This window comes from Thamnophis elegans, chromosome 4 (genome assembly GCF_009769535.1).
Source record: "Thamnophis elegans isolate rThaEle1 chromosome 4, rThaEle1.pri, whole genome shotgun sequence".
NCBI lineage: Eukaryota > Metazoa > Chordata > Lepidosauria > Squamata > Colubridae > Thamnophis > Thamnophis elegans.
Window position 1 is genome coordinate 372652 of NC_045544.1, and position 20063 is coordinate 392714.

Below are 20063 nucleotides of genomic sequence, written 5' to 3' on the forward strand. Positions count from 1 at the left end.
GCTCTCCAAGCGCCTCCAGTCACAGAACTTGCTGGAAGTCGCGCTCAGTGGGCAGAGCCGCCGGTTGCCCCAACATGCAGCCCCAAGACGGGGAGCCCGGGGGAGATTGGGCGGCCCACACAAACGGGGGCTGGGCGCGTGTGTGTGTGTGTGTGTGTAAGCGGAGGGGGGGGTGGGGGGGCTGCGCGCGCGTGCGGGAAATGACCGGCGAGGCTCTGCGATGAAAGGAACTTGGCGGCTGCCCCCCTCCCCCCTTCCTCCGGGACGGGTCCTCCGGCGTCTGCGGGGGGAGGGGGGGGAGCAGCATAAGAGCAGAGCCGCGGCGGCAGAGCGGGGGAGTCCGGGGGAGCTTCGGTGGCGGCAGCAACGGGGGAAGAGCGGCGGCGACCGGCCGTCCACCCACCCGCACATCGAGGCCAGGCTGACTCGGCGGCGGCGGCGGCGGCGGCGTCCCCCCGGCGAACTCCTTGGGAGCCGATATAAAGCGCGGCCATGGACTACTAGGCGGAGGAGAGGAGGCGGCGGGCGCGCCAGGGAGCAGACGGGGGAAGCCGAGCAGGGCGGCCGAAGGCTCCGCGTTCGCTGCGGGAAGAGGCTCGGCCCAGGGCACCGTCGAGGTGAGCGGAGACAGGTACGCGCCTTCGGTCTCCAGCGCCTCCGGCTCGCCTGCCAGGAGTGGCGGCTGCAGTTGGAAGCGCCGCTCGCTCCCGGCCAAGTTGGAGCGGAGTCCTGGGCAGCCCTCGGGGCGCTCTGGTCGGCGGCGCTGGGCGAGTGCGGGCGCGGGCGGATTTGGGGCGCCTTCTTGCTAGGCTGCAAGCGGGCTCTTCTGCCTTGCGCCGGTTCTGCTTCGGAGCTGGGGTCAGTGCAGGGAGACGCAAAGGCCCCTCCGGGGGTCGCTTCGCGGTCGAGAATTCTGCTCCGTAGGAAGCAAAGGCAGAGAGAGAGAGCGGGATCTGCTGGCAGGGCGGGTCCCTCTGGAGCAGGACCCGAGGGGGAGATCTAGTCCGAATCGGGTCACTTTAAGTAGCGTCGGTGTCTCTAGATGGAATCGGACTTCCGTCCCGTGAAAACCCAGAGCGCCCCGCCATGCTGGGCTGGGCGCTTTCCTTTCTGCAACCCTTTTAGCTTTGGGAATCCAAAGGCGGCGAAGCTGCTCTGAGCATCCCAAGCGGTGTGGAAGAAGCGAGCTCTGAGTAAGGTCCGCCAAATAGGCGCACGGCGGATGTCTGGGCAGATAAGACAAATGGGGGCGTTAAATTCAGATTTTATGCCTTGAATAGGAAGCGTTGCATGGGATCCGGGCAGGCCGATTCGGTCTGGAGCTGCACGGTGTGGAAGATTTCCTTGGAAGGTTTGGGAGCATCCCGAAGTGGCTCCGCTGTAGGACCATATATCGTGGGGCGCAATGTGTGTAATCACTTAGGAAATTGATGGTCTGTAACAGCATTTTGGCAGCCTTGTAGAATCCTACCCCCACTGGAGGCAGATGCAAATCATTCAAAGATACTTTGCTTTGAGAATTTTAACAGAAGGCCAGTGTACAGATTAGAAATAGTTCCCAATATATTGACTGAAAATAGTGAAAACATTACCAAACCAAGAATAAAAGTAGTAATTCCGTTCTGATTGTCATATAGATTTTTAAATACTTAGCTAAGTTATCATTTGAGCAATGCCTCTGTAATCACCAGCAGAAAATTGTATGAAGTTTTTAATAAATTAACAAGATCAAGTCAAGCAAATCTGAGTAGGCTGAAAAATTTCCCAGGGACTTAGAAGCCATATAGATACTAATATTGATTTCTCTCCCCTTCCCCAAATTTTTGGTTATTCCTTGTTGAAACTTGTTATCTGCTCTTAACTTAAGAGGCAGGATGCGTAACACAGAAATTTCATTCAGATTTTTAGGATCCGCCAAATAAATGAAAAAAAATTATCTTTGCTATAGTTGGCTGTTTTCTAAGATTTTGTTTTTGATTTTTTCTTTGCCTAGCTGATTTTGTAGGGCATCTTCTCTCCTTCACCGATTTCATTATATTTCTTGATACTTTTGAGTATGAAGGACGAGGTCACACGAAGGCATCTAGAAGTCCAACTGTCTTCCTAGCTAAAGAATATTTTACTGAAATAAAAAGCAAGCAGCAACAACTCTGTAGCTTGTTCCATACATACAATGAAAAATATTCTATTCAAAGTCTTTCTGATTTTTTCCTTTAAATTTCTCTCTTTCAGGGAGTAAGTGGGACACATTCTCTTTCCCTGGATTGTCCCCGCAAGTGCAATGTGCAAACTTCTAAGGCCTTCAGTGCTGATTGGGCTGATAGCATTGATACTTTCAGCAGGACATTGCAAAGAAAAACCAGAAACTGGCGTGGGGCTGAAGGAAAGACAGAACCTCTTAAATCTGATAATGGAGATCATTCAAGAACTGAAAAAATACCACCTAGAAGAGGATGAAGAAAATGGAGTGCAGTACAAGCAAGACTATCCACCTCTTGACCAAAGGGAAATGCCGGACTATGGAACTTACACAGAGGAACAGAAAGTTGGTAAGTCTATTGTATTGTATTAAATACAGTTTAATATGATCCTTCCCACTCCCACTTTACTAAAAAGAAAAATGTGCCATCGCACTGCCAGTTGTCCCTGAAGAATCCTATAAAGTTTTTATAAAGATAACCTGGCTGATTTTTGCATAGAGGAATGGGTTCAGCTGCTCTGAAGCTAGAGGAAATGAGAGGACCAAGTCTGATCTGACCAAGTTCTGCCCAATTAGGTATTTGGCTTAGCATCAACATAGAGAGGCGATGACATATTCCATTTGCCAAAGTCAGTTTCTACTTGACTTGGGATCCAGAGACAGAACAGCCTTCCTTGCTGCCCCCGAACCATATCTGAGATGGCTGCATTGTTTATTTAACTTACTTAGATCTCAATCTCATTTATAAAATGGCCCATCTCGCAACAACTCCAATTTGAAAATGCTTCCCATGGGTTCATTTAAGATGCTCCAGCTTCAGAGATGAATATCTGACAATTCTGTTGTACCTCTGGCCTTCTTATGTCATTTGGGGATGAAATGAGTGTTCTGTCTATCATCACCATGTATGGTCTCTCAATATGGAGCCATGAAGTATAGACCTCTAGGCAAGGAGGAAATCCTGACTCTTAACTAGTAAGAAAATATGTGAGTTTAATTCTCACGATGAATATGATTGTTTGGAAAGACTACAAGGATGTGCTTTCTGTGCATTTTATTTCTCCACCAGCACTGCATCTTCAGTGTACGACACAGGTGAGCTGTTTCATAGGTGATTTGAAGCAATTTTAGAGAAAGATTCCTCGTATGGACTCCGTGTTCGATACCACAATCATGATAGAACACGTTGACTTATATGGGAGCTGCCATTTCAAGGGCGATTTTAATTATTGCTGGATAAGGAAGTGAATACGTAACTTGAGGAGCCTCCATCACTGTCCATTTTGACCGTAAAGATCTAGCAAAAAAGGTGGACCCAGGCATGACTTTTTGTAGAGGAAGTAATTTTCTCAACCTCAAGATTTAGAATAATTATGACTCAGCTGTAAGTCCTCTTTTCTTTAGCAGGTTTATAGAAAGGGCGGTGGTCACCAAATGTGCTTGAAAAAAGATGAAAATGTAGATCATTTGGCTGACTCAAGCATGGATTTCTCTGGTTACTTTCAGCAGTGAAAGAAAATGATACCATGTTGTTCCTTCTGGATCTCTTGGCGGCCTTCGACCACCGTGCTCACAGGGCATGGCTGGAGTAGCTCAGCTCAGCTGTGTCAAGGGTTCTAGTCCTGTTTGTAGGGTGACCATCGGAGTAGCTGAGAGATATTTCTTTGTAGGGCTAAAGCTATTATTTCTTTTTGATTGTTCAACAACTACTGAGGTGCCCAGGCAGATATTTATAGAGAATGTGTTGAGAATTCTTAATCAGCGTAGATCACACTGATACTAGTAAGCTGCTTAGAGAAGGAATCACATACTTGGGGTGGGAGGGGCATGAATCATATGCAGCGCTCCGATTTGTTTTATGTGGCCCATATTACATTGGGAGTGAAAGATGTGCTTAGGATGCTGAATGCCATGGATATGTGCACCCTGGGCCATAGGGAATGCTCCAGGAGTGGTGTGGCAGCAGTAATGGCCCAGCAAGTCTCCTCACCACAGTGTATCTTCCAAAAGTAATGAGTCTGTTTGGTTGCTCAATACATTTGGTGCCCCAACAACTCCCGTATTGAGTAGCACCATCTTCTGGAATCTCTTTCCTAATAGAACATCTGGTCACGACCATAATTCGTTCTATAACTTTGGTTGCAAACTGATTTGGTCGTGACCTGAACCTAATTTTGGAAATTTGGTGCTTACAAAAAAAAAAAAAAATGGCACAGAAGGGGAAATTGGCCGCAGGAAAAAAAAATTGTTAATTTTTTGGGTCAGGACCCAATTTGGTCGTGGTCAGAAGCATTCGTGACCAGAGGTTCCATTGTATCGTCTTCATTAGAGGGTGCTATTTGAGATGACGCCAGGGGTTTGTGCGTGTGCGCGCGCGTGCAGAATAAGTGAGGATAAGGCTTGCCCTTGGAAGATGCATTGGGAGACTGTGGCTACCCAAGGGAGATGAGGGGGAAGGAGCCAGGTCTTTTTGGGTGGGGGAGGGGGCCTGGAGTCCTGCTACCGGGGGGGGGGGGCTTCGTTGCTGAGCAAAGAATTGGGAAGCCAGTGGAGAAGCGAGCTCTCTCTGCTAAGGGAAGGCAGGAATGAAGGACTCTTTGAAGTCATGAAACAAAAGAGAATGGAAAGAGGGAAGACAGAAAAATAAAAGCAAAATTTGGGTAACAGCTTTTAGCAGATTGGCTTTTCTAGATTATGTTATCAATCTGGGAATCCAATATACATTTTTTTTATTTTAAGTAAAAAAATTCCCAGCTAGATAGCTAAAGTGAAGTGGTTGTAAAGTCACTGGCATTTTTATTGTTGTTGTGAAGTCCTGCCCGACCCATTGCGACCACATGATCAATGTTCCTCAATAAAGTTTTTCTTTAAATTTATACTTAATGGCCTATCATGATACTATTAATTTTCTATTTCCTAAACATTTTGGTATCTTTAGGAAATGGAAAAGACTAATGGTGCAGTTCTTGGCCAAGGAACTAGACCACATAGAGGTCTAGTGGTCATTTGAAGTCCAGACTCTCTTGGCTTAGAGGCAGTGATAAATTGGAGAAGGTCCAATAAGCCGAACCAAATATAATGGTTGTAGATGAGTGATTTTCAGATCTGGGCGCTGAGTGTCCTGTTCTAGATGAGCCAACACTCCCAAAGATGCCTACAATGGGGGTCTCTCTTTGATTCTGTCAACTAATGGGACAGGTAGTTCAGTAACAAAGAAATCTTATGACCAAGTTTGTTCAGGCATCCGAGGTGGTGCAGTGGTTAGAGTGCAGCACTGCAGGCTACTTCAGCTGACTGCAGTTCTGCAGTTTGGCTGTTCAAATCTCACCGGCTCAAGGTTGACTCAGCCTTCCATCCTTCTGAGGTGGGTGAAATGAGGACCCGGATTGTTGTTGGGGGCAATATGCTGACTCTGTAAACCGCTTAGAGAGGGCTGAAAGCCCTATGAAGCGGTATATAAGTCTAACTGCTATTGCTATTAACTTAGTCTAGCCTCGGTGAACCATTCCCTAGTAATCACATGATGGGATAAGCACAATGTACCCAATCAAGGGCTACCACTGCGCACTGTCACATTTAGAATGTAGCAGCTCAATTGCTAGGTGGAATGGATAAATCAAATAACATTGATCCTGAAAATGATGCACAGACTGCGAATTCTTGGGCCAACACAAGTGTTTCCATTAACTTATAAAGTTCTGAGCAGTTTAAGAATCAAAGGCTTACAATATTGCATCAAACATCAGCAAAGGAGGTTCTATGTGCCTTTGGGTTTGGCCAGGAAGTCTTCTCTGAATACTCATCATTATGGGAAGTATAGCTAGCCTCAGATCTTTTTGTATGACTGTTGAAGATAATAGTTCTTCATCCAGGCATGAATAGATAACTGCTCCCAGTATATCATATTTTATCATCCTTTCTTAAAATTAGACATTTAACCATTTTCATCTATTATTTTTCTCTTATTTTTATTATTCTATTGAAAATTGTGTTTATTCCTTATGGAAGTGCTCAGGGCTCATCTAGGAGGGAAAATGATACAGAAATAAAATATCATCAACTATTGTTTTGGTGTAAATTATAATGCACGAAAGGTTTAAAAGTCCCTAGTTCACTGGGCATCAGGTGCAAAAAATCAGATCCGCATGTAGAAATTCCAAAAAGTTATCAGTCTGTGTTTAATATGCTATCAGTTGGTTACTTATGATAGTGACAGTAATGGGAATTTTCCAATGACTGCCAGAGCTGCTTACAGGGATATTCACGGTGTATGGGGTTACAGCAATAGCACTTAGACTTATATGCCTCTTCACAGGGCTTTCCAGCCCTCTCTAGGCACTTCACAGAGTCAGCATACAGGCCCCCAACACTCTGGATCCTCCTTTACCAACCTGGGAAGGATAGAAGGCTGAGTCAGCCTTGAGTCTGGTGAGATTTGATCTGCCAAACTGCTGAAGTAGCCTACAGTACTGCACTCTAACCAGTGCGCCACCGTGACTCATTATAAAATATTTCATTTCTTATCATTCAGATTCTCATTCCTACTATGCAGGTGCCGTCTTATATGCATGGAATCTGGTAAAATCCCCATTTCTTCATCTGCATATTCTAAGTGCGCTTTGCTTGCTGTCTGCTTGGAATCAGAAACAGTTGTCCAAGAATCCAATCCTGTGAAATTATTGAGTCACATTTGAGTCTGAGATTTTCTGCTTCTTCTCTATTGTTTATTAATTCTATATTAAGTTCACTGGTATTGATGGAAAATTAATGGAAAAATTAAAAAGATGGGAAGTCATCGCCCATCAACTAGCACCTCTACAACTGGGGCTTTGAGAAAATGGGATACATACCTTTTATTCATTCAAGGTGATACAGCATAGTGGTCAATACTTTAATATTTTAAAGCCTCATTAATTTTAACATGTCTTCAAAGTGAATCTCGTAAGTGACACAGAGTTTCTGCTGTTACAGCAAAATAAGGTTTCCTTTTAATATATGTACAATAACTTACTGCCCTCAGCCAACACGGGATTGCTTGCTTTTGACTTAGCATGCTGTGCGGCCCAACTAATGATAATTGAGCTGTGGTGGTGCAGTGGTCAGAATGCAGTATTGCAGCTGCTTCTGCTGACTGCTGGCTGACTGCAGTTTGGCACTTCGAATGTCATGAGGCTGAAGGTTGACTCAGCCTCCCATGAAGACTCAGATTGTGGGGGCAACTCTGGAAACTGCTTAGAAAGGGCTGTAGAACACGGCAGAGCAGCATACAACAATAGCACTTAGACTTATGCACCGCTTTACGTATAAGTCTGGGTGCTATTGCTATAGTCCAGCGATGGCGAACCTTTTTTGGCTCACGTGCCGTAAGTGGGGGGAGCGCAGGGGGGTCGTGCGTGGGCGTGCCACACCCATAATGCAATGCACGACCCCCCCAGTCCGCATGTGCACACTACAGGCGTGACCCTCCATTTTTTGCATCCTTTTTTCGCCCTCCCCAGGCTCCAGAGGCTTTATAGAAGCCTGGGGAGGGTGAAAAAAGCCTCCATGCCCCCCCCCCGAGGCCCTCTGGAGGCTTCAGGGACCTCCGGATGGCAAAAAAAGACCCTCTGAACTTCCGGTTTGCCCAGAGGGCCGGTTTTTGCATTCCGGAGTCTTCAGGAAAGCTCATGAAGCCTCCGGAGGGCCTCCGGGGTGGGGGGAGGCTCTTTTCGCCCTCCCCAGCTCCTATAAAGCCTCCGGAGTCTGGGGAGGGCAAAAAAATGGCTTTAAAAACCTCCTCGCGTGCCCTGACAAATGGCTCCATGTGCCACCTGTGGCACGTGTGCCATAGGTTCGCCATCCCGGCTATAGTCTATTTCAAATGGTTCAGTGCAATGTCTAAATCAGATGAATGTCTTCTCTACTCACCCGATCCTCTACAGGAAGGACCAGATGACATATATTAGACTACTGTGCTTTTACAAAAGGCTGTTGATAGAAAGAGCAATTGTAAGCAATTATAATTCTTTTCCCACCTCTCACATTGAAACCAATGAGATTTGAAAGTGATTGCATTTGTTTAAAACCTGCAGGCTTATAAATTATTTTACTTTCATGCCGGTGCTTTGGAATCTTTGAAACAAATGTGTTTCTTCTTAAAGTTTCAACAGAACTGATGAACTAAATTTCATGTTAAAATATTGTCTGGTCTTAAGTCTAAAGAAAACAGTGACTATGGAACATACTTTAAAAATATTTGACTCCCCAGAAACTAGATACATAGATTTAGCTTTTTGCTTCCCCACATATGCAAAATACTATAAAAGTTTTCTCCAAAATACTGCAAACACATTTCATTGGAAAAAAAATCAGAACGTCAAATTTAAAGATTTTTCTTAGAATAGTTAATTTTTTATTAGTAATTTGTTGAGGAAAGGGAACTTTCAATGTAGCAAAAAAGTACAATCCTGCTATGGGAAAATCAGTTGTATCTATCATATTAGCTATTGTTTAATGTAACTTTCATCCTAGTGAAATACATGCTTTGTATCTTTCTTTGGAAGAAGTTCTATCAGGGATCAATTAATTAAGATTGCTTAGTGCTACAGTTTTAATCACTATAGGAAAAAGAAAAATGCATGGATGAAACATGCTTGGTGCTTTTAATAGAGGTTTGTTTATCCTAGAGCTCACATTGGTTATATGAAAATGCTTATGGAACTCATGTGTTCATCATTTGATGAACATTTAGCTCACCTTGGCTAAACTCAACTCTGGCTAGAAACCTTAGCACTGTTGGCTAGAGAGAAGTGGGAAAAAAAGCATATCCAAAAGATGCAAACTACTTCAATATTATCCATAAAATGACAAAGACGCATTCACCAGAAGTTTGAGATGTATATTCTATCATACATTTCACAATTTTTTAAATATACAACTTTAAGACAACTGCAAAATTTGCTTAAGCAACAGATTGAAATTCAGTGTGTAATTTGCAGAATTTAATTGGCCTATATAGAGGCAGACTATATGTTCTAATGAAAACTTGCCAACTTCAGAAATATTTTTCTGAAGAAACTTAGCCAGAACTGCTTTTCAGAATTGCCTTCATCTTGCCAACTTTTGAGAGATGTACCTAAGCATTTAGTGCTGCGCTTGCCAGAATTAAATCAAAATATGATAGGTAAATAATAAAATAAAAATAAAATAAAAATATATAAATGATAATAATAAAAGCTGAATTTTGAGAAATAGCTAACTGCCCAGTCTGCCAGATATAGTTGGATTTAAAGTCACAAAGGGAAATGTCATTTATGTATTAATTTATGGTAATATAAATGACCACATGACAAAATTGTAAATAACAATATTAAATATGACACTAAATCCAAGAGACGGCCACAAGAAGCTAAAGAGGATTTCAATAAGCTAGTTATATCTCCATCCATTGAATAAGCCATGAGAAAGCAAATAGTAACAAAATAGTTTTATGTATTTTCCACTGCCTCCATATTTTGTTCAACAACATGGTTTCATTTCTTTCAAAATATAATATTGTATCAATTTCTCTGTCAATGTGTGTCAATATTGTCCCATCCTGGATAAGGATGTTGAGGAACTGAGTCGCAGAAGGAAATGGCAGCCTAAATACAGTATTTAGTAAGACACGTTTCTTTTTCTCGCTCCTTATTTTTCACCCACATTTCTGCATAAATCTGCACGGATAGAAGTATACGATATAAAACTGCTCCTTAAGAAAAATATGCTATACTTAGTTCCAAGGTGAAAATGAATTTATATGTTTTACTATTGCTTCTATTACTCACTTTAGCTTTCAGTTTTTCACTGATGCGCTCTGGAACTACTTAACTAATTAATGTCAATATAGTTCATTTAAAAGGTGATTTATGCAAACAATGTTGCATAATTTAAGATGAATGATCTTGCATTTTAAGGGTATTGCCCACAGCTGCCGGGACTTAAGCCGACAGTCCTTTCTCCTCCCTCTCACGTCAGAGCAGCTTTAGCTAAAACAACTAGAAGGTCCATGACACCTTTGCCAGCAAATCAGCATCAAGCCAAAAGATGCAGAGAGAGAAGCTGGAAGTTGAAGGGACCAGAGGAATCCCTTTAGTTTGTAATCCCAAAGCAGAGAGCTCACCAGAACAGATTAAAGTACGCCTAGGATTGCCCAAGCCACTTCATTTTATATGCATATAAATACACCCATGAGTGCTCAGGCCACAGCAGTTACAGCTTCTTGATGCTCTTCAGGCCATCCCACGTAAGACGTATTGCAACAGTCCACATTGGAAGGGGCTGTTAGATAACTATTATCGATGAGCAGGGGGTTCTGATCCAGGAAAGGTCACAAGGTGGGACTGGGCAAAACCTTCTTTTGCTACCGTAACCACTTGTCCCACTAAGCCAGGGGTGTGAAACTCGTGGGCAGCAGGACGGATGTGTCACGCACTGGCCACACCTCCCATTTTAGCAAAGGGGAAAAAAGTTGCGATACATCGATACAAAGTTGCGATACATCACGTGACGTGTTGTCGCAGGTTTGACACCCCTGCCCTAAGCGGACCCATCAATGTTCAAATTGCAGATCATCTCAGAGTGGCGGGATACTTGTTCAGAATCAGAGACCGTATTTCTCTGAATCCTTAGTGCCAGAAACACCCTTTAGGGAAGAGGGTCGTGGCATGGCAGTATCTCCCTGTTTCAATCCCTCTGAGGCAGTCCTAGTTATTATTTAATTGTACCAATTTAAGTCACTAATATTGTCTCTTATGAAGCACGGAAATAAAGCAAAATAATTACAATTTGCTGGTTTCCAAGAATTTTTAGCAAGATTATAGCTTTGAAGCCAAATACTAGTCATCTTTACTCAAAGTCTTGCTGCTCTTATTAAATGGGAATATCTTAATTATATAAGACTTTTGTTCCAACTGTATAAATGGAAAAAAGAGAGAGATTATAATTTGCTTCTAAAACAGGAGTGTCAAACTCGCGGCATCACGGCAGCATCAGGTGACGTATGACGACTTTTTTCCTTTGCTAAACCGGCATGCGTGGGCGTGGCCAGCGCATGATGCATTTGCGGGCCGCAAGTTTGACAGCCCTGTTCTAAAACATCATTGTCCTTTCAGAAAATTTTTAATTTTGCCTTGAATTGTACATTCCAGGAAATTACAGAACTAGAATATAAATACTGACTGTTCTAAAGAAGTGTCTTTATTCTCTTTAACAGAAATATTTCCTAGAGACCTAAGAATGAAAGACAAATTTTTAAACCATTTAACAGGTAAGCCAAACTTCACATCAGAATAATTGCCTTAATTATAATGCTTTTTATCATGGCAGCAATTCAATTAATCTGCTGATTTTCTTCTTTTCCAGGTCACCTTTACTTTGGCCCAAAATGCACTAAACACTTTCATAGACTTTATCACCATACAAGAGATTGTACCATACCTGCATGTAAGTTCTATCATCCAAGACCAGAATTACTAATAAATGTAGCTGTATACATGATTACAAGAGTTTGTAGAGTTAAAGCCATGAAATAGAGGAGTGCTTTCTTGCAATTCCTCAGGGAGATCTAATGGTTCTAATTTATAATTTCATAAACAATCATTTAAAACATATTTGTGCAGGCAGGCAATCTGCTCTTCCATTATATGCCAACTCTTTTTGTTTTAGGATTTCAGTACAGAAACCGAATTTCTTATCACATCAGATAACAGAAATTTACAAATTATACCTGCTTTATGCTTAAAGCACAAATACACCACTGAAAAATCCTTGTACTACTGTTGCTAGAAAAGTATAAGTCATTTAGTACAGAGGTTTTGAACTTGCATAAATTGCCCATTTTTTTCTTCTAAGATATAAACAGGAGGTAGTATTTCTACAAGTAGATTGACTTTTGCTTATGAATTTATCCCTCTATTCACAAATTGACCACAAAACCTCTCACACATTGTGCAAAGTCTGTTAATACCTATTATTAGAGTAGCTGAAAAAACCAACATTTGTTTGTTAAACAAGTCTAAGCCAAAATGAAGGAACCATATTATACCTCACCATAATGATCAAATTTATTATTTAATCCAATCTAGTTAAAGGCCTCTCAAATAAAGTCAGCAATTCAACAAAGTATATCTGTTTCTTATTTTCCAACAATTTTAACTGAACATAAATCAATATTTTAAAATAAGCTTGGCAATTGGGATTTAATTACATTATTACATAATAGAAAAACTACCGTAGATCCTGGGCAACATATGTTACCCTAAAGCAACATTTTTCCACTAAGGATTACTTTTTACAGGATTTAAAACCAATCCTGATTGCTAGAGTAAATTTACGGGATACGCGAGGAACTGAATTACAGAACTAAGTGGCAGCCTAAACACTGTACAGTGTTTAGTAAGACACATTTATTTTTCTCGCTTATTATTGCATCAACATTTCTGCATAAATCTGCATGGGTACAAGCATACAATAGAAACTGCTCATTAACAAAAACATGCCATTAGTTCACGAGATGAAAATGAATTTACATGCTTTGCTACTGCTTCTATTACTTGTTTTAGCTCCCAGTGTTTTTACTAACGTGCTCTGGAACTATTTAACTAATGAGCATCAAAATATACTTCATTTAAAGGTTGACATTGTGCAAGCAATGTTGCATAATTTAAGATTTAAGAATCACTCTATGAGGAACATGAGTACTTCCTAAATATGCTGAATAAATAAATAAAATGTGTTGTTTAATGGGATACGGGGCAATTCACTGAAATGTTTAAAACTTCTCATATTTATGGCAACAGAAAGCCTAAACATATATAAATCTTTGTTTGAAATAGTAGATCTTATTATGAGACATGAGTTTTTGATGGACCAAGTAATAATATGTTTTAAGAGGCCGAAGATTGAGAGCTGCTATGCTAAACCATCTTTACTGTTCTTCCTTTTCTACATGTTTTCAGCATCCGACTCATCCTTTCCTTTCTTGCTACTGCCCTGTTAGCAGCTATCTTATTCCATGGTAAATTGATAGGTGGATGCTGATTAACTTGCCCCATGATTAACCTCATTTTTAAAAAACTTTCTTTATAGACATGGCTAGTTATATAAATAGTTCACTATAAAAACATACAAACCATTCTTTCACATGCAAATGGAAAGTCTTTTCATGGATATTAGTAAATATTCATCATCTTAGTATGATGAAATATCCACTCATTCAACACTGCCCTGTGCCACGTCAATCTTCATAGGATAGCAAACTTACCATATATACCATTCTTAAAAATCTAAGAAGCATGTTTAAAATTAGCTCAAGCACACACATTCAAATCTGTAGTGCTACAGTGCTTCAAGGTGAAATAGTTATGAGGATAGGAGGAGTCAACGTCGCAACGCTACATTGTTGGATTTGGCTGTCCGAATCCACCGATGACACTTTTGCCCCTGGACGGCCCAGCAGGACCTAAACCGTCCTGAAGAGACGGTGGCTGGGAAGACAGGACCTTGCTGGTCGCAGGGATATCGCAAAGTCCCTGATCGGCCCAAGGGGAGAGCTTCCAACCGGTGGCAAACAGGCAGACCCCCCCCCCCCCCGGCTGACATAGTTGGAGACGGCTCCACGGAAGAGAGAATGAAACTAAAGTGTTTCTACTGGTGAGGTTCTTTTTTCTTTTCTTTTAGAAGATTGCCCTAAGAAACTCTTTTCTTAAGCTTAATTAGTCCATTAAGCAAGAACAAAGCGGCGTACTTAATCCCCATCGGACTGTCTTAGAAAGTTTTTTGCTCTTGCTTGTAACCTTTTGTGGATTGAGTGATTGCAACACTCCTGTTTTTTCCACTTGAAGTGAAGGGATCTCTTTTTTCCTTATTTTCCCTTATTACTTTAACTTTTTTGGCTTACATTAAAACTCTTTCTAGTTCAATAAATTTCTTCCTCTACTTGTTGCAATATTATACTGGAGATACTTAAGGAAAGAGATTTTAAATGAAACGAATCTGCCACTTGAAAGCCCAAATCTGAAGCTCTTTTTCTCTTGCTGCTGTAACGTTTTCTTTGTTCACCCTTACCTGACTATATTGTCTGCGACTGCGCAACAACAAATAGTGGTGTGTGGAAAACACTTTGACAAGAATTGGAAAAGGAAAGAAAAACTTCAGAACCCTTCTTCTTTGAAAACCATAAAAGAACATTCGTCTAAAATAACAATAGATATATTCTTCAAAATCTGTAATAGGCTAGAGTGGCAGATTGTACCAAATTCCTCTTCTCTCCTTGTTCTTTCCATATATTATTCCTTATTTTAAAAAATGGAGCAATACTCAGATGAAGAAAACTTGTTAATTCAAAACATCCTGGCTGGACTTCAAAACATCTCAGAAGGATTTGAGAGATTCTACAAGAAATGGGACAGACTATGGGATATTACAGAAAAAGATGATGGGGTTATAGCCCCAGAAATTAAGGAAGTGAATGGAAAAACAGAAAACAAAGATAAGAACTTAGATGAACTTATAAATGGAGTAAACGTGAGTGAAAGTGGAAAGAAGGGAAGCTGGAAAAATGACTTTGATAATTTGGTGTTCCACCCCAAACTTCAAGTAGTAGGAGAAAAAGAAAGAGTGAAAAAGATGGAGGTAATAAGACAAATCTATTCAGAAACAAATCTGACAACTAAAGTTAAGCTTACATTAATAACAACTCAAGGGCAACAAAACTACATGAGAGATCGTTTAAGCTTCAATGTGCGGAGAGAAGTTTTAAACCCTGGAAAGGTTTTGGACATAGAATTGGCACAACTGGCGAGAGATGAAAGGCTATTTTGTTACTGGAAAAATACTGGTTAATAATGCCAATTGATGGGAAAAAGCTAGTTAATGACTGATTATTAAGTAGAGATTAAACAGCTTTAGACTGTTTTAAATTACCACTGAATGTTTATCCATTAACATAAACTTACTATGATACTAATAGAGAAATAATAACCCCAGTTAGGATAAATAACCAGACCATAGAAATACTAGTATACATTCTGGGTGATTGTCAAATAGAAATGTTAGTACTTCTTATATTGTCTTAGATGTCTAATGTTTATTTTCTTAGCCCGTAATTAACTAATTTGGGATTGAGGGAAAAGTCCTATAAATCTTATTAATAAATCATTGTTTAAAGACGGTTATAAAGTTATAATATTGTGTGGGCCTGGAGAGGAGAGGTGAGATAATTAGTAAATAACCTTTAGTTAACTGCAATAACAACAATGAAATGTTAATGGACAATATTTAATGATACATACAGGTGTGTTAAGGCGGGGGGGGGGAATGCTCAGATATCCTACTTAACCAAATTAATTTTCGAACACATCATAAAGGTGTAATGGTATTGGAGATTTATTGAAATTGCAAATGAACACCAGTAGGTGGTTGTGTCTTCTAATATAAATGATTCTAGATAAAAACATGTTTAAACAATGGTAACCAAATGAGAATTATGGTACAGAGATAGTAAAATATATAATTTTTCTTTCTTGATTTAAAATGTACAACATGATTTGAATGAAGTATATGTAAAGACTGAAAGAAATGCACGGAATATATTTGTAACCAATCAATACGCTTTCAACAAGATGTAACGAAAGATGATTTTTTCCCCTTATTTTTCTTTCTGTTTAACTAAAACAATTAAAAAAAAATCTTTAAAAAAAATGAAATAGTTACATTTATATTCCCTTATACAAATTGCATTTGAAAAATATAATAACCTGACCCTCCCCATAAGAACTTTCTAAACTGCTATTTATCTTTTCCCCCCCCCCACCACAGATTATAAAAGATGTGCCAGGCTCCTTACTCGGTTGGCAGTAAGTCCAATGTGCACAGAAGGATAAGGTAAGATTATTGAGAGCAACAATTGCATGCTGCCGCTGTGAGTAATTCATAAACATTGGCAGAATATCTTTTGGACTGAAATATGCTTGTTTCCAAAAGCATTTGGTAAAATATTTACCATTAGAAAAACATACCCGCTACTAGAAAGCAATACAGTACAGACTCTCAGGAAACAACTGTGAATTATTCATAGTAGTGTGCAGTTAGTAGTGTATTGGGCATAGCTAATTTTTCAGGAATTAAATCAACTGCTATTCCTTTCTATTTATACTGGATACCTTTTTGTTGATATAAGAAGACATTTTTAATATTATATATGTGTACACCATTCATGATATAATTCAGTATGTAAATGTTGCTTTTGTTATACATAGAATGAAACAGCATTAAAATCTATTTGCTTATTCAGTAGCAATTTGTATTTGAATTACTATACTTGCTTAGCAATACAGTAAAGCAATACAGCAATATTGCACAGCAATACCAGGAACTATTGATGCCCCCAAGGGAATGACTGGATTATTTTCTCTCTAAATCAATAATTTGATATAAAAGAAATTTAATACAATTCCTTCTATTTACAATGTTCAAGTTGCCTATGCTGTGCTTCAGAATACCAATCAGGATAACCCTTGTGTAAAAGAATGTTATTAATAAGTTTGGAAAGAAGAAAGTGTACAGCAGAGATGCAAATTGGCAAATTGAACCTGGGAATATTCTACTCTACTTTTAACATGGATTAACAAATTCAGATTTTTATACTATGGAAAGTTTCTCTCACTTGTCTCAATTCCCACATTCCAATAGGAACTGGAAATAATCTGAATTATTATTTAACAGGATTTATGGAAAATTAACGTGAAATATAGGAAAAGTAGTGTTTAATCTTTTGTGTTTTTGTTTTACTTTAGATGCTACTATTATCAAAGGAAAAATATATAAAAAGAACCAAGAGAAGTGCCTTGGAAACTGACAGGGAAATTGAACTTAGCATTTTTGTAACATATGGCATTATGAATCAGAGATTTATTTTTGGAAATTGATGGACTACTTCTCATAAAACTTTAAAAATGTGTTTTGTATCCCATCATCACTGTTTACAGATGCATTCTTTTTAGTGAAAAACTACCCAAAGGCTAATTAATTGTTCATGTTTTATGCTTTAAAGTTGCTCTACAACAGTTGTGTTGTACTGCCAAAAAAGTAACAAGTACCATCTTTTCAAGTATAGACATGTTTCCCGTTAAGAGACATTACACCACACTGTCAAGGAAACCTGCCTATGGAAGAAGCATTATTCAACATCTTTCTCGCTTATGCAACTGAAAATGTTACGTTACAAACTTTTCCATAAAGCTGTTACAATGCTGGTCTACTAGACTGCATGACATAGGCAAGGGATGAACATGTTTTTAGGTTAGATTCTGTATCCACTCTGGAGTCACTTCTTTCCTGTGTAATAGAAATATACATTCCAGCTAAATGTGCAATATGTACATACTGTAAATTCACAAATATATGTAATAAAATGTTTTGTATATAATCTGGTTCTTTGTGTTTATTCCTTGCACATTCAAGTTTGGAATAAATTATGTTTGTGAAGTAGAGATATGCAACCTGAGGCCTTCCACTGATGTTGGATTACTATTCTTCCCATAATACTTATACAGTGTATATTCTGGATGGATTTCAAAGCTTACAACTGAATAAACCTGAAGGGTACTATTGGATCTCAATACTACAATTTTAGCAATACTTCTCAATACTTGAGGGTTGGTAATAAGGACTATGGATTTAAATAGTTCTAATAAGAATTAATTTAATGTAACTTGACACTGCAAAGTGATGGCAGTCAGTTACCACAGGTGTAATTGAGGTCATGTTTCAAACACTAAACTTGCCAAATAGCTCTTTCAAAGTGAAACGCTATTGTCTGCTCAATCGTGCTTTCGTCCCTCTCATCCTACCAGTTAATAAGACCAGTTAACTCCAAATTTGCTTCACCTACTTCCATTCCAAAATAGATAACACCGCTTTCAAGCTACACAGAATCTTGGAATTGGAAGATGGTGTTTTGGCCACTGATTCCAAATTCTTATTCAGTTCACATGACACAATCTTATGTGAACTGAGCAAGTTTGAAATCATTGGCCAAAACACCGTCTTCAATTCCAAGACTGTGTAGCTTGAAAGCGGTGTTATTTATTTTGGAATGGAAGTAGTCAGAATTTTATGTGTATGTGCTCAAGATTCTAATAAAAATGTAATAACAAGATCTCCCTTCAATTTGATGAGATATCTCATCAAATTGAAGAGATATCACTATATGAGAATTCATTTAAACCCACCATGGGTCCACTGTGGAGTCAATTCATAGGTATTACCATCCATAATGGTTTTTGGTCAAATGCTTTACTGAGCTCAAAATATGTCATTACCACAGCATCCTTGAAAACTACGTGATTAAAAGAAAGAATTTAACAGTCTTATTTTGGACAAGACTACATCAGACTACAAACATAGCTTCTGTATATTTTTCACAACTGGAATCAGTTTATTTTTAATTAGCTATAAACATTTTAACTGATTTCCTAATTATTTAGATCTTCTGCCCTTAAAAACACACAAAAGTTTCAGGTAAAATTATAACTGATTAAAGCTTTTCTAAAATAGCCTTATTTTTTCAAACTTAAATCAATAGGTAACAGTGTTTTCTATGTGTACAAACACTCAGTGCTGGCATCAATTACCCACAAATTGAGACAGTTTAAAAAATACCAAAGACCTGGGAAAATGTAACTTTTAAAATCTGTTCAGAGGAAACATTAATATTTAAGGATATTTGAATAGTCTCATGTTTGATTAAATATATCGAAAGTGTGGAATTTGCTTTAAATCATTAATACATCAAAATATGTCCCAATGATTAATTGTAATAAAAAATGTTTATGATCAAATCATTCTAAATTTTTTAAAAAGTGAAGCTAAATTTGCTGGCTATGAAACACAAATGTCAAATTTTCTGAAAAATCCCTTTGTATTCAATTAACTTATGTAGAATAAGATAAACCTTGTTCAAATGTATTGTTCCTTGCTAACAATATATTTTGCTATCAAAAACTCCAGTTAAGGATAATATACGAAACACTCATTTTTAATATCCTTAATATGTGGAATAAAAATAGTATCTTATTTTTAAGTGGTAAATCAGCAGATATCATAGAAAGAGAGCTTTTTCACTATTTTATTTGGACTTGCACATACTAATCACAGGCCTTGAAATAAAACCTGATATTCATGAAAGCAGAACAGGTCCCTAGAGTATTTTTAATAGAACTTGAGCAAAGTGTCTTATTTATAGGAATTATGGCTTAAAAATGACAAATCCAGCCAGTAACACGAAAAGCAGCAAAGTCCGCTACAGGCCTATGAGGGTCCCACTTTTGGAAAGATTTGAAGACACACAAACACTAACTCTAAAAGAGAAGTGGGGAAAATAGTGCTGGCTTCTACTTCCCCATGCAGTGTTTATAAGGACTCTTGGCTAAAAAGGGATTATGGCAACACTGAATAATTGCAAAATGCAGACAAAATATACTCTGAGTAGAAGAAGATGAAAGTTTTGGCAAACAATTGCATACAATCCTCTGTTATATTTTGAACAATTAACAACACAATATTACTCTGCATGTACTGACAATAATCAGTAGGAATGACTGATACAGTATTTACATAGAATCACTGGTTTCTGTCAACATCCTTCAGTATGTGATTTTTAAATAAGCAGATCTTTGCCAGCTTACTATGGACTTTGCTGCCTGCTTCTGTCTAACAACTTCTCTTTGGCTTCATCTTGAAGCATCCATAAACAATGTTGTTTCAAAAGCAGGAGGGAGGGAAGAAAAGGAAGAAACCAATGATGTCATATGGAAGATCAGTAAAAAGAGGGAAGAAATGCGAG

The 20063-nt window shown here is 39.0% G+C and overlaps 1 protein-coding gene across 2 annotated transcripts; it reads left to right on the top strand.

Moving 5' to 3' along the window:
- Positions 1-346: 346 nt before the first annotated feature.
- On the top strand, positions 347-19998 carry ALKAL2 (ALK and LTK ligand 2). Of its 2 annotated transcripts, XM_032215918.1 has the most exons (6): positions 347-617; positions 2233-2549; positions 11433-11486; positions 11582-11662; positions 16037-16102; positions 17014-19998. In XM_032215918.1, the coding sequence occupies exons 2-5, from the start codon at positions 2282-2284 to the stop codon at positions 16099-16101; spliced, it is 468 nt and encodes a 155-aa protein (XP_032071809.1). In that variant the 5' UTR covers positions 347-617; positions 2233-2281; the 3' UTR covers position 16102; positions 17014-19998. The 2 variants fall into 2 exon arrangements, with proteins under 2 accessions (XP_032071809.1, XP_032071808.1); XM_032215917.1 differs by having other exon boundaries at positions 16037-19762.
- Positions 19999-20063: the final 65 nt, after the last annotated feature.